Source organism: Xiphophorus couchianus, chromosome 22 (assembly GCF_001444195.1).
Source record: "Xiphophorus couchianus chromosome 22, X_couchianus-1.0, whole genome shotgun sequence".
NCBI lineage: Eukaryota > Metazoa > Chordata > Actinopteri > Cyprinodontiformes > Poeciliidae > Xiphophorus > Xiphophorus couchianus.
Genome location: NC_040249.1, coordinates 10,436,527 through 10,450,204, shown reverse-complemented (window position 1 = coordinate 10,450,204; position 13,678 = coordinate 10,436,527). Strand labels below are relative to the sequence as shown.

General features: G+C 39.0%; 1 protein-coding gene across 3 annotated transcripts in view; it reads left to right on the top strand.

Moving 5' to 3' along the window:
- The window catches only part of dlg5a (discs, large homolog 5a (Drosophila)), a 43,585-nt gene that overhangs the window by 10,026 nt on the left and 19,881 nt on the right, over nt 1-13,678 (top strand). For 2 of the 3 annotated variants that reach the window (XM_028006459.1, XM_028006458.1), the window contains exons 2-10: nt 5,123-5,191; nt 6,095-6,269; nt 6,707-6,850; nt 7,462-7,645; nt 8,383-8,642; nt 8,756-9,068; nt 11,864-12,094; nt 12,759-12,943; nt 13,091-13,216. In XM_028006459.1, the coding sequence (XP_027862260.1) occupies nt 5,123-5,191; nt 6,095-6,269; nt 6,707-6,850; nt 7,462-7,645; nt 8,383-8,642; nt 8,756-9,068; nt 11,864-12,094; nt 12,759-12,943; nt 13,091-13,216 (1,687 nt within the window). The remainder of the gene's footprint in view (nt 1-5,122; nt 5,192-6,094; nt 6,270-6,706; nt 6,851-7,461; nt 7,646-8,382; nt 8,643-8,755; nt 9,069-11,863; nt 12,095-12,758; nt 12,944-13,090; nt 13,217-13,678) is intronic. The other variant, XM_028006460.1, reaches the window with a different exon arrangement.

Below are 13,678 nucleotides of genomic sequence, written 5' to 3'. Positions count from 1 at the left end.
GTGTGCAATTTAATCTCTTTCTGAACACAGCTGTTCTTTGAAGGCTTCAGAGATTTTATTAGAGAACATTAGTAATCAAACCACAGAACACAGCAGACAGGTCAGGGAGAAAATTGTGCCAACATTTAAGACGGGGTCAGTTTATAAATTAATGTCTTAAACATTAATATTGCATGAGGTCTGTTCAATTCATTATCTAAAAAAGCACCTATTAGATGGGATTTTTTTTTGAAAGACTTAACAAATATCATCTCTATATATTTGTCATGTAAACTGGCAGAACAAATGTTAATTTGCAAAGGAGAAGAAGCAGCAAACAGTTCTGAAAAAGTTTGAAAATGCACAGAGCTCAGTCTTCTTTATAACAAGCCCTCCTTTACAAAACGCATTTTTTCATCCATGTGACTAGCTCTGATCTGACTCAGAGTTATATCAGTAACACAGCAAGTTAAACCCCCACCCTCTGAGCCGCCATCCTTCCTAGACCCTGGGAACACATGCAAAACAGACATCATTCAAGCCTTGAAGGGAATTGTGTGAAAAATAGCTTGTTTCAGTCTATAAATCTACTAAGTTTAAGATATGGAGTGTACATAGCTTTCTATTGCCTAGCCTTAACTGTTGCAGAAAGTGATATACATAGAATATAGATTGAAAATGAGGTATAAAGGAGTTCTGCTGCTGGGTTGGTGCTCAATCTTTGTAAATGCGACAAGTTGAGGAATAAGAAACGGTATTGCAAAACATTTGTGGGACTGAAATGTCTCTTATTTAAACCACATCATTCGTATAGTGCATAGAGCCCCTGTCAGGGTTTAGCTGTCAAAATTATGAAGACGATCCTTCTGCTTTCTGGCTTAATACTGCCACATCCTTTAGCTACACATAAATAGGCAGTAAAATCAGTCGGTAGTTTTCAGCAGCATTAGCTCGTTGTATTTGCTCCTCTATAGTTTAAAGAGTGTGAAGCTGGGGAAACTAGAGTTGAGGGATATGTAGACTCATTGTGGCTCACTGACAGAAAGATAAGACTATGTTGCCTTATGAACAATTGTATAAACTGTACCGTAATATCTCTTTTACAAATATCTTTTAATATCTCTTTTGACAGACGCTCACAGCAATCCAACATTACTAACCAGGTTGGCCACTGTTCTTAGTAAATACATTTCTCAATGGCAAATAAAGTACTAATTTGTTCCAGGGATTATACTACAAAATATTTTTTCATTGAATCACAGGAAAGTGAATAGAATATTATTTTTCACACTGAGTTTGTGTTGCGCAGTGCAGACACTGCTAACTTTTGAATAGCCTGATATTTATTGCTCTTTAAGTTTATGTGGATTGAAATGAAATATAAGATTTTTGTTTCTCTCTTCAGGTTTTGCTTTAAAATAAAATCTGGAGTTTTCCAGATAAATTTGTGTTCATACTATAAGCTTTAATAAAATAAATCAAACTTTTTCTTTTTTAAAATACACAAATTTTGAAGAGCTGATATTTTTATTGTAATTTTTTAGTTATCTTTTTGGTAGGGGCAGACTTAAAAATGAATTTAGTGTAACCCAACTGCGAAAGGTTGGAGCCACACTTTGCATGTTGTGTGTGTCCTTCTTTTTAGCACATAGCAAAGTCAGTTTTCCTCTCATCCACTTTCTCCATGGCAACGTGTGTCGACTTGGTTTATGAGCTGAAGAATATAATCTGGTTGTCTGAAGCAACTGTTGGTAGCGTAGTACACGGTGTGACTGCGAGGGGAAGCAGACGGAGTAGTGGGGGAAGTGGAACCTCATCGGTGGAGCAAGCACTCCCCTGACCTGTTTAGATGACAGCGAAAGGGCCTTTGTTGCCATTGCCTCAGGACTTCCACTGGAATAATTCCCACCTTAGATGCTAGTGTGTTGTAACATGTAACTGCTCCTGTTAAAATATACGATGACTTTTGGCAGTGACATTTTACTTTGCTATTTAATAGAATTCCTCCAGTCCTTTTTCTTTCGTCTTACTGTTAGACTGGTACCTTCTCCCACTGTGGAGATCAGATCTATGGTTCAATAATGGAGCTCCATTTTATTGATACAGTGAATGTGTTTACAAATGATCAGCCTCACAGTTTGTGGCTGGTGCTAATTGGTATCGATAATAAAAAAGGCCTCTCGCCACTGAGTCATCTTTGCCACTCTGAGTCCCTCCGTGCTGCATGCTGGGTTGAATTATCAGCTGGGGATTTTAATCTCATTATAGAAATTGTGGTGCACACATCCGTCCTTGCAGAGAAAGCGTGTTGTGTATTTCCAAAGATTGTCCCAGAACTGTTGCAAGCGTAGGAGTTATAGCTGTATGCTATTTGGTGAGTGGCTTTAGTAGATTACAGGGATTTATCCAAGTACCGTAGCTTGCCTTTTCAAATCACACAGCGAAATATTAAGGAAGGTGATGTTTAGAGGTGCACCAGTAGATCAGCCAGAGATCTGACTCAGACTTTTTTTTTCTTCATCATGAAAATCTGGTAAAAGTTGGAGAAATATGCTAAGATGAATAAATGGAAATAATCTTATATCCTCATTTCTTGGTGAATTTAGTTTGGTGCTGTCTGTTGGATATTTTCTATTTGATAAAATTTATTTTCTTCTTTTTTTTCTTAACTTTTATCACAAAAAATATAAAAAGAGTGCACTTAATAATATGTAAAGATGTTATTAAACTAAATACTAGAGATGTTACCTCCAGCATGACAGTAAAAAAAACAACAAATTAAAGCCTTAGCTACACATTTGCAAATAATAATAATAAAAAAAAATGTTTGTTTAGAATTTCAAAAAATATGTGTGAACTGGAAATGAATAAAAAAAATTGACCTGTTTAGTGAAGAGTACGACTCTCAAGGAAAGCAAAGTATCATAGTAGAAACGCTAACCAATGACTTGTATTTAGTAACAACAAAAATATATACTTCTTTTGGAAAACATTTTTTGGGTTCTGGCACTGCAACAACTTGGTTGTAGCTTTTTAGTGATTTTACCATAAAAAAAGAGTTTTAGTATTTAGTTAAAAAAGTTAAAGAAAATAAAGAATGCTTTTTTTTTTTTTTTCTTTCTCCGAAGAGTTTTTGCGGCGCTAGTGGCTCGTATTTTTTGACAGTAGGCAGACAGGAAGGAGGGTGAGGAGAGGGGGGAAGACATGCGGTAAAGGTCGTCGGGACCGGGAGTCGAACCCGCGACGTCCGTGTCGAGGACTAAGGCCTCCAAACGTGGGGCGTGCTAACCCCCTGCGCCACCACAGCACACCCCGAAAATAAAGAATGCTTTTAAAGAAAAGTCAGTCGACATACTACTCTAGTCATCATGATCAATTTTGTAGGTTAGTTGCATGTAGGTTAGGTTAGGGTAGTTAGTATTTTGTCTGTGTTCAATAGCCTGTAGTATATTTAGTCTGTTTTAGTCCTTAGAATAAAAAGTAAGAAAACAGGATCAATCTGTCTAAAAATTTTGAACTGAAAAACAAATGTGGCAGTCTTAAAAAAAGAGGAATGAGATGCATGCAACTACTGAGTGAATTTTATCATCTGAGGGTGTTTCTGTCCATCCAATATCTGTCCTCATAACTTTGCCATAAGGTTGCCCTCAAATACTCTAGTTTTTTTTTTCTTCTTTGTATCAGAGCTTCACTGAGTTTGCCTCTAGGATATTATGAAAAGATTTATCCTGCAACTAAGCTGACATAATGCCTCGCAGTGGCTCCTGTCTGTTTTTGTGAGACATCGTCAGTCACATACTGGGTTCAAGAAGTCAAATATTGCATTGGAAAGCCACCAAAGACATTGAAAAGCAACAAGCAAAAAGGAACCGCTTTTTGCATCGATGTGCTGATTGTAGAGAGTTACTGCTGTGCAACTCCACAGCACTTCTCATCATGTCTGGTGGAACAATATGCAATCAAAGCTGTGTGCTGGAAGCATTTTGCAGAGCAGGAGGGTTGAGCGTCAGACGGGGAATGTCAGAACATATTAAAAGCCTTTGCTCTTTGCTTCTCTCCTTCCCCGCCCTCCCCCCCTCTCCAATATACACTTCTTCCTTATCTTTTCTGTGACTTACTTAGGCTATCTCTTTTCATCCATCCTCTACTTGCCCATGCCCACTTTGTGTTTCTCCTCTCCTTTCCTCCGTCTGCCAGCCCTAAGATGGAGTGGCTCAGTCGCACAGAGCTCATAGTTAATTAGGCTTGGCCTCGTCACACAGGAGAGCTGCAGCTAAAGCCAGTGGGAAGCAAGGACAGAAGTAGAAGTCAAGAACTGCTGCTGTCAAACTGCGACTTCACTGCCACTGATGAGGCTGGCCACCATTTCAGCTCTCTTTTAAATCCCGATTTTTATTTTTTATACACAATCAAGTTCCTGGATTCTGAGCTAACCACAAGATTATTGTGGTTAGAATAAAAACTGTCCAGATTATATGAATTGGTGTGTGTCTTTGTTTCCACCTGGATTTACATGAAGCGTAGTTTGTAATGCCTGCATTCGATTGAGCTTCTCTGGGTTTTTGACTGCAGTGTTGGCAGTGGAGCATTTCAGAGCCAAGCTGGCCACGCTATGCCCTGTTTTCACAGGATGACACAGTTTCCCGACGGTTCCATAAAATATATGTGGTATGCTTTTGCTCAAGATGCACCATTAAAATATAGTACATCTTGCACACATCTGTTCTTCGTGTTATTATTCTGTAACAATCTGAGGAGGCCCACAGAAACCGGCCTGGAAGTTCAAAAAGCACACCTCAAACTCAGCTTGGATCTGATCTCTGAAAACAAACGGAAAAATTCTATCAAGTTCTCCATTGATCTGGCAAAGGTTTATTAAATGCAATGCATAGGATATAACAAGTATAAAAGTCAGATTTCTAACTTGGCTGCTGAAAGAAAAATTGATTAATTCAATTTACTGTAGTTGAATTAATATAGAGCCAGTGAGAAGAAGTGAAGTACAAACACGGCTCCATATTTATCACACGACTGTGCATTAAATAAAGAGCTGAGTATATATTATTAATTTCTCAGCACACTGTACTATGGGTTTATCATTCTGTTCATGCTGTGCGTCTGAATGGCTGTCCTGTCCTGGCAGGTTCCACCTACAGCGTCCTGTCCACCATGCCATCAGACTCGGAAAGCAGCAGTTCTCTCAGTAGCGTTGGTATGTATAATAATGAAAGACTTCTGCTGCACATTTTTGTATAAGAGTGGGTGGGTGAGATTGGAATCCAAAATGGACCAAAACAATGCTGAAGTATATCCAGGAAAATGAAGGAATGTGTTTATAAATGCCTGATTTAAAGGACAGGAAGTTGGATTTATTTGTCCTTTTAAAGCCCACAATGTGTGCAAAAAACACTCTACCAATTCTTCCCTATTTTCTAAGGAGGCTTGCCATGTCTGCCTCTCCCTGTTTCTGACAGAGGTCCAAGTGACTCAGCTGTTACATAAACCCAAGAAAGATCCAAAAGTTGACTCAAAGATGCACATAATCCCCAGACTTCCTGCCGGGGGTGTTCTTTTGAAGAAAGCAATCCTGAATGTGACTCTAAAATTATCTTCCTGATCTGACTACTCAACAAAGATTTACAATAATTAAGCATAAATGCTTTACTGAAGTGGAAAAGTATTACAATCTATGTAGTGGCCTGAAGAATTTTATTAGAGTTAAAACTGAAAACAATGGCTCCAATAAATAAAATCCAAATTTCAGTTTTTTCTGTCAGTTGTTTGTTGATAGAAGTGCTCAAATAAACCATTTAATAATAATATTAATACTGTGTTACTAGATAGAGTGGATCATCCTAAACTTGTCTCGTCTTTCTTACTTTCATCATTTTACTAGTATTTAAAAATTTTGAGTTAAACAAAATGTAACTTTCATGATCAGAACAGAAACTCTGATCATGAAAGTTGGGAAAAGACAGGCTGTGTAGTAAAAGTTACATATTTGAAATTATCACAATATTCAATATTTCTCATAGCCATTTGTTACTCAATCAGTTAATATGCTCAATAGTTTTGCTGTGTGTCATAAGTGACTCTAATGGGCTTATTGTTACAGGTTCCCCTGTAAACGGTGAAGCGTCCTCCCCTCCCCCAGCCGTTAACGACAACCGTCACGCCGGCGACAACCTGGACACCATCCTCCTGCAGCTCCGCCAGGTGACCAGGGAGCGGGATGAGCTTCGGAAGCGTCTGGCGTTGGCATCGCCTGGGACCACCTTCGATGACTGCAGGTACAAACCTGGACTGAAACGTTGTTCTTGGACATTTAAGGTATTTTTTTTTTGACTTGTGATATGTTGTGATATGGGAGCAGCATAGCTTGATCAGTAACGTTTGTTTATCCAGGAAGGCAAAGTCACTGGGATTACAGTGTCATCAGTTCTTTCTGCTGTCTTTTCATCTGCTAATTCTCTGCACTTTGGAATAATGTTGACTCTACAAACACTGAGTATTTGTCCTTGAGCTGAATGAGCTTTAGTCTTTAGGCTTTTCAATATGCTATAGAAGAGATCATTGCTTACATATCTTTTTTTTTTGTTTGTTTGCTAGAGACATTTCCTCTTATTAAATTCTTCAGTACAATGAAAATCTCAGCCTTTTCACATCTTTTAGAGCTATTAAACAATATGGGGTAGAATTCTGACTGCTTGCTGCTTTTCTTTTATAGGCCAAATCCCAAAGCCAGCCATGACTACGAGCGCCTGAAAAGCCAGTGCATGAGGGCCATGGGAGACCTACAGTCTCTTCAGAACCAGCATACCAAAACACTGAAGAGGTGTGAGGAGGCCGTGAAGGAAGCCGACTTCTACCAGTAAGCATCCCTCCAGTAACACCTGTTTTCATCTCCACATTAATAATGAAGGCAGTATACGGCAATATGCTTAGATTAGCCAGCAGTGGTGTCTGTGCCACTCTGCTCGTTTCTGAAAAATGTAGGTTGAACATTCTGTCACAAGCCACCTGCTAGGAATAATAAAGTTTTACTGCACTGTTTTACAACATTTGTACCAAATGCTGGCATGGTGCTTCCATTAACCTAATTGAAAGAGCTTCCCTTGTAGCTACAGCCAGCTTTCACACTAACAGCTCTGGCTGTACAGAAATCCTGCACTCTTTTTAAAAGCTTGAAAATGAAGGCATTTATGAGATTGAATCGTTCAGCGTAACAGCTTGGGAACCGAGGCCACGATTATGATCATGTGCTACCTGCTTGAGAGTTGGAATATTTTGAAATATGGAAAATTCTGGCTTTTAGCTTATACTGAAACAGGAATTTGTAACCTTTTGGAAAAGCACGAGGAAGTATTTGGGTCTTTACTGTGTCACCATATTCAGAAAATCCCATTAAAATCTGTCCCTGTAACTGCTTTAGTGTTGTGACTGCAACAGTTCAGATATATTCCTGCTCATCTTTTCCCCCAGCATGCTGCACAGCCGCGTCCTGGGCGACCAGGCTCAGCTGAAGGAGGAGATGGAAACGGTCAGGAGAGAGAACGCCCAACTTGTCCGAGAACACAACCACCTGAAACAGAACTGCGAGGAGCTCAAACGACTTCACAGTCAAGACCAGAAGGAGTTGGCAGACCTTCGGCTGCAACAACAGCAGGTACAGCTGCGACACAAACACATCACTGAGTGAATGATGAAGCAGCTCAGATGCCGTTTTGTGAATATGACACACAATTCAATTAACATTTGTTTCTGTGCTGAAAGAAACGGTTTCAGTTTTTTTTCTTTTCTTTTTTAAATTATAGAAATCTACCCTTTTATGTTCTATGCAGTGAACAGTTTGTTCCAAGGGAATTGTGACCCTTATTGTATTACTGTAAATTTCTCTTACACAGCCCCCATGGGTACGCTGCTGCAGTTCTAAACAGGGCAGGAAAGAGGAGGGAGATGCATGCAGAGCATTTCTGAAAAGGGCAAACACAGAAGAAAAGGGCTTGGCCTCGGCGAAGGGCATTCTGATCTAAACCATGTTGCTACAAGTTCACAGTATATCTAGTATATGTTGCTTAGCCGAGGTCAATCCAGCCCTAGGGTGACAGCAGATCTCTCAGGAATCGGGAAGACTGGATCAGCAAAACTGTCAGGAGAAAGAGAGAGAGTCTTATTGAGAATGACTTGAGTCTGAAGGACAAACGCTGTACATAATCAGTTTAAGTTGTTAAGTTTTAGTCAAGAGCACAAGTGCAGGTCAATGAGTCTGCTTAATTTTATAAATCATATTTTATTTGATTGTAAATAGAAATCTCTCTGCATATTGATGCCATCTGGTTCTAACGTGGTGCACAGCAATAGCAAGACAATAGTTTACTGTTTTACATGTGCTGTCCTGTCCAGGTGATGAGGGAGAAAGGCTCGTCGGAGGTGTTGAATCAGTTGTACGACACTGCGATGGACAAACTGGAAGGCATGAAGAAGGACTATGACGCCCTCAGCAAGCGCTACGGCGAGAAGGTGGCCAACCACAACACTGACCTGAGTCGTCTGGAGCAGGCGGAGGAGGAGAACCGCCGGCTGCAGAAGCAGATAGATGCTTTGCTAAAACAGCGAGACTCGGCCATGCACTACCAGCAGCAGTTCTCCACGTCGATGAGGAGGTGAAAGCACAAACTGAGGCGAAGTTGAAATCCCACCACGATTTAATCAAAACGTCTCAGGAGTTGGTGGTGAAACTCTGAGCTGATTCTTACCGTGATCCTTTGGTTCGCAGGTTTGATTCAGTGCAGCAGGAGCTGAACAAGTCATCGGCTCAAAACAAGGAGCTGCAGAGGGAGATGGAGCGACTGCAGTCGGAGGTGACGCGCTACAAAAACCTGCAGCTGAAGGCTTCCAAGGACTGCGAGAAGTACAAGGAGGAGAGAGATTCCGTCTTCAATGAGTACCGCCTCATCATGAGCGAGAGGGACCAGGTGATCAAAGAGCTGGATAAGCTGCAGACGGAATTGGAGGCGGCTGAAGCACGACTGAAGAACACTTCTTCAGAGCGGGTAGTGGCTAGTGAGGAGTTGGAAGCACTCAGACAGGTGAGAGACTCATCTATTTTGCATAAGCAGTTTTGCCTAAAAAATAGTTTTTCATAAAGAGGAGTCATTTTCCAAGTAAGATACTGTAGTTAAAAGTACAGATTGAGTATTTTGGACAATATCCAATTAAAATCATACTTTTACATATTAATATTACTTACAGTGCCTTGCAAAAATATTTATGTACCTTGAATTTTACAAATTTCTTATGATATATCTTTACTTATTTATTGCATTTCATTTTGATATTATGTGATGGACCATCTCAAAGTAGTAAGTACTTGTAAAGTAGAAGGAAAATGACATTTGGTATTTAAAGCCCCTTTTACTCTGATACCCCTGCACATAATTCCAGATGAGGGGCAGAAATCCAAAGTTCAAGTGACAAAAACCTATGGGCAGGACATGTATTGGTGTTGCACTGCACAAATCTGACATTTTTATTGAAAAGTGGCCAGCAGAAAGCCACGCAGGGAACACAGGAAATATGCGAAAGTGGTCAGACTGAACTTTTTAATCTACACTGTGATGGGATACTAGCGATAAACATCTGCAGAACAATCACTACAAAACAAACAATTAAATATTTTAGTTCAAACCATAATCCTTCTTCTAGAATGACCTAGTCAAAGTCTAGACCCAAATCCAATTTAAAAACTTAAGCTATTTTGCAAAGAAGGACGGATCGATGATTTAACCTCTAGATGTGCAAAGCTGTTTTAGACCTACCCCAAAAGACTTCCAGCTGTAATTTGGTAGATTTGTTTATGGAGTCTAAGGGGAAAGGGTGCTCAACACACACGCAGAGCACATTTTTCAGATTATTTGTTAAAAAATATACATATCATATACTCTTTTTGTTCCTTATTATAGTCTTGTGCCTCTTTGTCGTAGTGTATCCAATTAAAACACATTAAATGTTGCACACTGTAACATGAAAGAAAATCATGAAAAAGTTCAAAATGTATAAAAATAGTTGCAGTACTCTATACATAAAAATTTTATGTATAGAGTAAGTACATTTTTATAATACTTATACAGTGTAAAAATGTTGTGTATAACATTCAGCTACTGTATCTTTAAGTAGATATATATTGCTAGGCAAAAAGGGGTTGTGAGCCAGATAAACAGATTGAATAGGAGTGTGAAATATTTCCTTGTTTGGTGGGGTTGTATTTGGAGTGCAGATGCTACATCAGACATGAATTGCTGTGTTTTTGTGCATCTGACAGACATTTATCACCCAGACCCAGTCTACACTTTATTTTCATCCCTTTTACCCACAAATTTTACTGTAGTGCTGTTATGTAAACGCAGCCCTCGCTGCTTTCTACCCTCTCACTGGCTGAGTGAGCACCGTTTTTAGTCTGCATGTCTGATGAGAAGCAGATTAGCATCACATTATTAGTAAATATAAGGGATGCATCAATCAGTCAGGTACTGGACAAAATAATTTTGGTTGAGTGGGGCAGGTCAGATACTAAAAATGTCTTTTGTCATGTGCATTAAAAGGATTGAAGCTTCCACTTTTTTTGATCTATATATGCATCACCAATATTATGTACTATGATGCGACTTTTTTGAGTACAATAGAAATCGGATAAAGGTTAGGCGCATGGGGATAATCTTGCAATCCCCTCATTTGCTGTTGGATTCAAACTCATTAAAAAGCTGCTGCATGTTTTTCATGGTCAACAGCATCTAATTGTTAGATTAAAATAATAAATACCAAAAAAAAATGGTGTTATAATTCTGAGAGTAATCAAAATCTCAATCTGACAATTAGGTGCGTGAGAGCACTACATATGTGTTGACCAGTAAAAGCCTGATTGCTCCATCTCCAATTAAAATTAAACAGGGCTCTGACTATGAGCCATTTTAGCTGTGGTGGTGTTTAATTGTCATCTTACCAACAAATCTACAAGGAAAACAGTGCTAAATTTAGATTACCACATACTGTGAAGTTCTTACATTACAGGCTTCACAAGAAAGCCACAGAAAATTAGATGCAGATCTGCACAAATCTGACGTTGTCATTGGAGACACAGTGGGATGGAACCCATACATAAAAACAAATGGATGAATTACACTATGAAGCAAAATGAGCAAACCTGGACGTTAATCCTGCTCAAAACGACTGCGTATTTTCACAGTGGTTGTGATTCCCTCTGCTTCTGGCTGTGTGGATTTGAACATATAAAGGGCTGTTTGGTGCGGCATATCTTCTGCTGCCACAATATTTTAATCCTTATGAAATCTACAATTTGCAGCCTGACAAAATGATAGTACTCTTTGACTGAATTCATAATTTTGGTCGTGCATAGTCTGTAATATTTTTATTGAGGAGCTTGACGACAGGTCAAGTTTCTAACCCTTGTTTGTCACATTCTCTGAGCAGAGAATCCTGCAAGTAGAAAAGATCAATTTGGTTAATTAGAAATACAGTATAGCAGTCTGTAAATTTTTTTATGAACTAAACCAATATTTGTTTAAGATTATAGTCCAAATGCAATATAATGGTGTTGGTTTATCCAATGTTTATTTAAGAACAGTCAAATGTGTTGCATTGAATATTATTAGTCAACAACATGCAATACCTACATTAGATTGTAAATGTAGTTTCAGTGTAATTTCATTTCATTCGTGTTCCAGAGTAGTTAATATGACCATTAACAAAACATAAAAAAAAACAAAACATAAGCAGCATTGCGTAAAGTGTCTTCTGCTAGGTGCATTTGGTTTGGTAAACTGCCGTTTCAGTGCAAGTAATTTTGACCACCTTTGTTTTGGTAAAGGAGCTGAACTCGTCACTGGTGGACCGGGACAGGGCCATCTGCGAGCGGAATGAGCTGCTGGAGAAGTACTGTGACGAAGTGAAGGACAAAGCAGAAGCCCAGAAGGAACTGAGCCAGGCCTGCAAGGACATCGAGATGGTCCGGGAGGAGAGGGACGTGGCTCGCAAGGAGAGGACCGAGGCCATCATTCAAAGGGATCAGCTGCTTCGAGAATACTACCAGGCCAGACAAGTAATCACTCATTCTGCTGCTCTTAAAGTCTCTCAAAGGCATCTGTTTATTTGATTCTGTTTTTGTATGTAGGACGCGATGCACCACCAATAAAATAGGAACATGTAAAGTGTTATAGCGTAACATAGTATTTATACATTTGCTCTTCACACCACTTATAACCTTTTAACTGAACCTCACTTATAAAGTCCTGAACTGGAATTTGTATAGGAAAAGTTTGACAACTTAAAACATTTTCATTTTTCTGTACAGGAAAGTTTACAATTGCAGTCAGTCCTGGAAATGATTGTAAAACTTGTAGATCTCATGGGAATCTGTGTGTGGCGTGCACATATGTTAACATGTTTGACAATTTCTAGAAATTAAGTAGCAATTCCTCAAATCATTAACATGAAGCCCAGGATAATTTCAGTAGAACATCATACTCATAAATAAGTAAAGTAATAATTTACCTAGTTATTTGTTGTATAATTAAAAAAATAAAGAAAAAAATTCAAGGTTTATATTCAATAAGACTTGTCAACATGTCTCCTTGACTTAAAACTCTGCCTCTCTTGTTTTTGGCTAATAATTTTTCACTACACATCTAAGTATTTGATATGCATACAAACTTTGACATTATTGAAATCATTATTTATTGATTTTTTGTAATCTATGTTCTCAGAAACAAGACTCCGCTACCCTGGACATGGAACGAGCCAATAAGGAGATAGAGATGCTGAGGAAGCAGTATGAAGCCATGTCCCAGGAACTGAAGGAGGCCACACAGGAAGCAGAGGTGGCCAAATGTCGAAGGGACTGGGCCTTCCAAGAGAGGGACAAAATAGTGGCAGAGAGGGAGAGCATAAGGTCAGTGTGTACTTTCAAACCTCTTTTTATTTATTTAATTTTAAACATAAGACACTATCAGTGGGGCTTTCATACTCATTACATTATACTTATTTGCACATATTCCTTTACATCCTGCCACCATCTGTTCTCTCTCTCTCTCCTCAGAACTCTGTGTGATAACTTGCGGCGAGAAAGGGACCGGGCCGTCAGCGACCTGGCCGACGCCTTGCGTAATTTGGACGATATGAGGAAACAGAAGAACGATGCGCTGCGAGAACTCAAAGAATTAAAGTGAGTTCCCTCTCAAGTTTTTTTAAAATGATTCTTTTTTATTGATCAGAGTAATTGTGCACATTTCCACTCCTTATCTGCATTTCATCTCCCTTATTCCTCTTATACTGAACCAATGTGGAGCTTGGTGGTAATTTTTTTTTTTTTGGCCTCATTTCCATTTACACAGATTAACATTTTATCCCAGAAAGCATTAGTGTTTTAAGCACATGTAAACATTTTAGATCACACAGTCTCTAATTCTGTTTGCGTTATTCTATGCTGCATGCAAAGGCTCCATCTGCTGGTGAAAGTGGACATAACAGGCATTTCTAAGTCAAAGCTTTGAATGAAGAGCTGTTGACTTTTAAGGCTTGAATTTAAGTTTTGCATAAAGTTGAATCTGCTACCTGACTACAATTTTGGTTTCATCAAGACCCTATGTGGCCTGTTTTCTCTTTCAAGCCTTAAAATCAGTTGCTT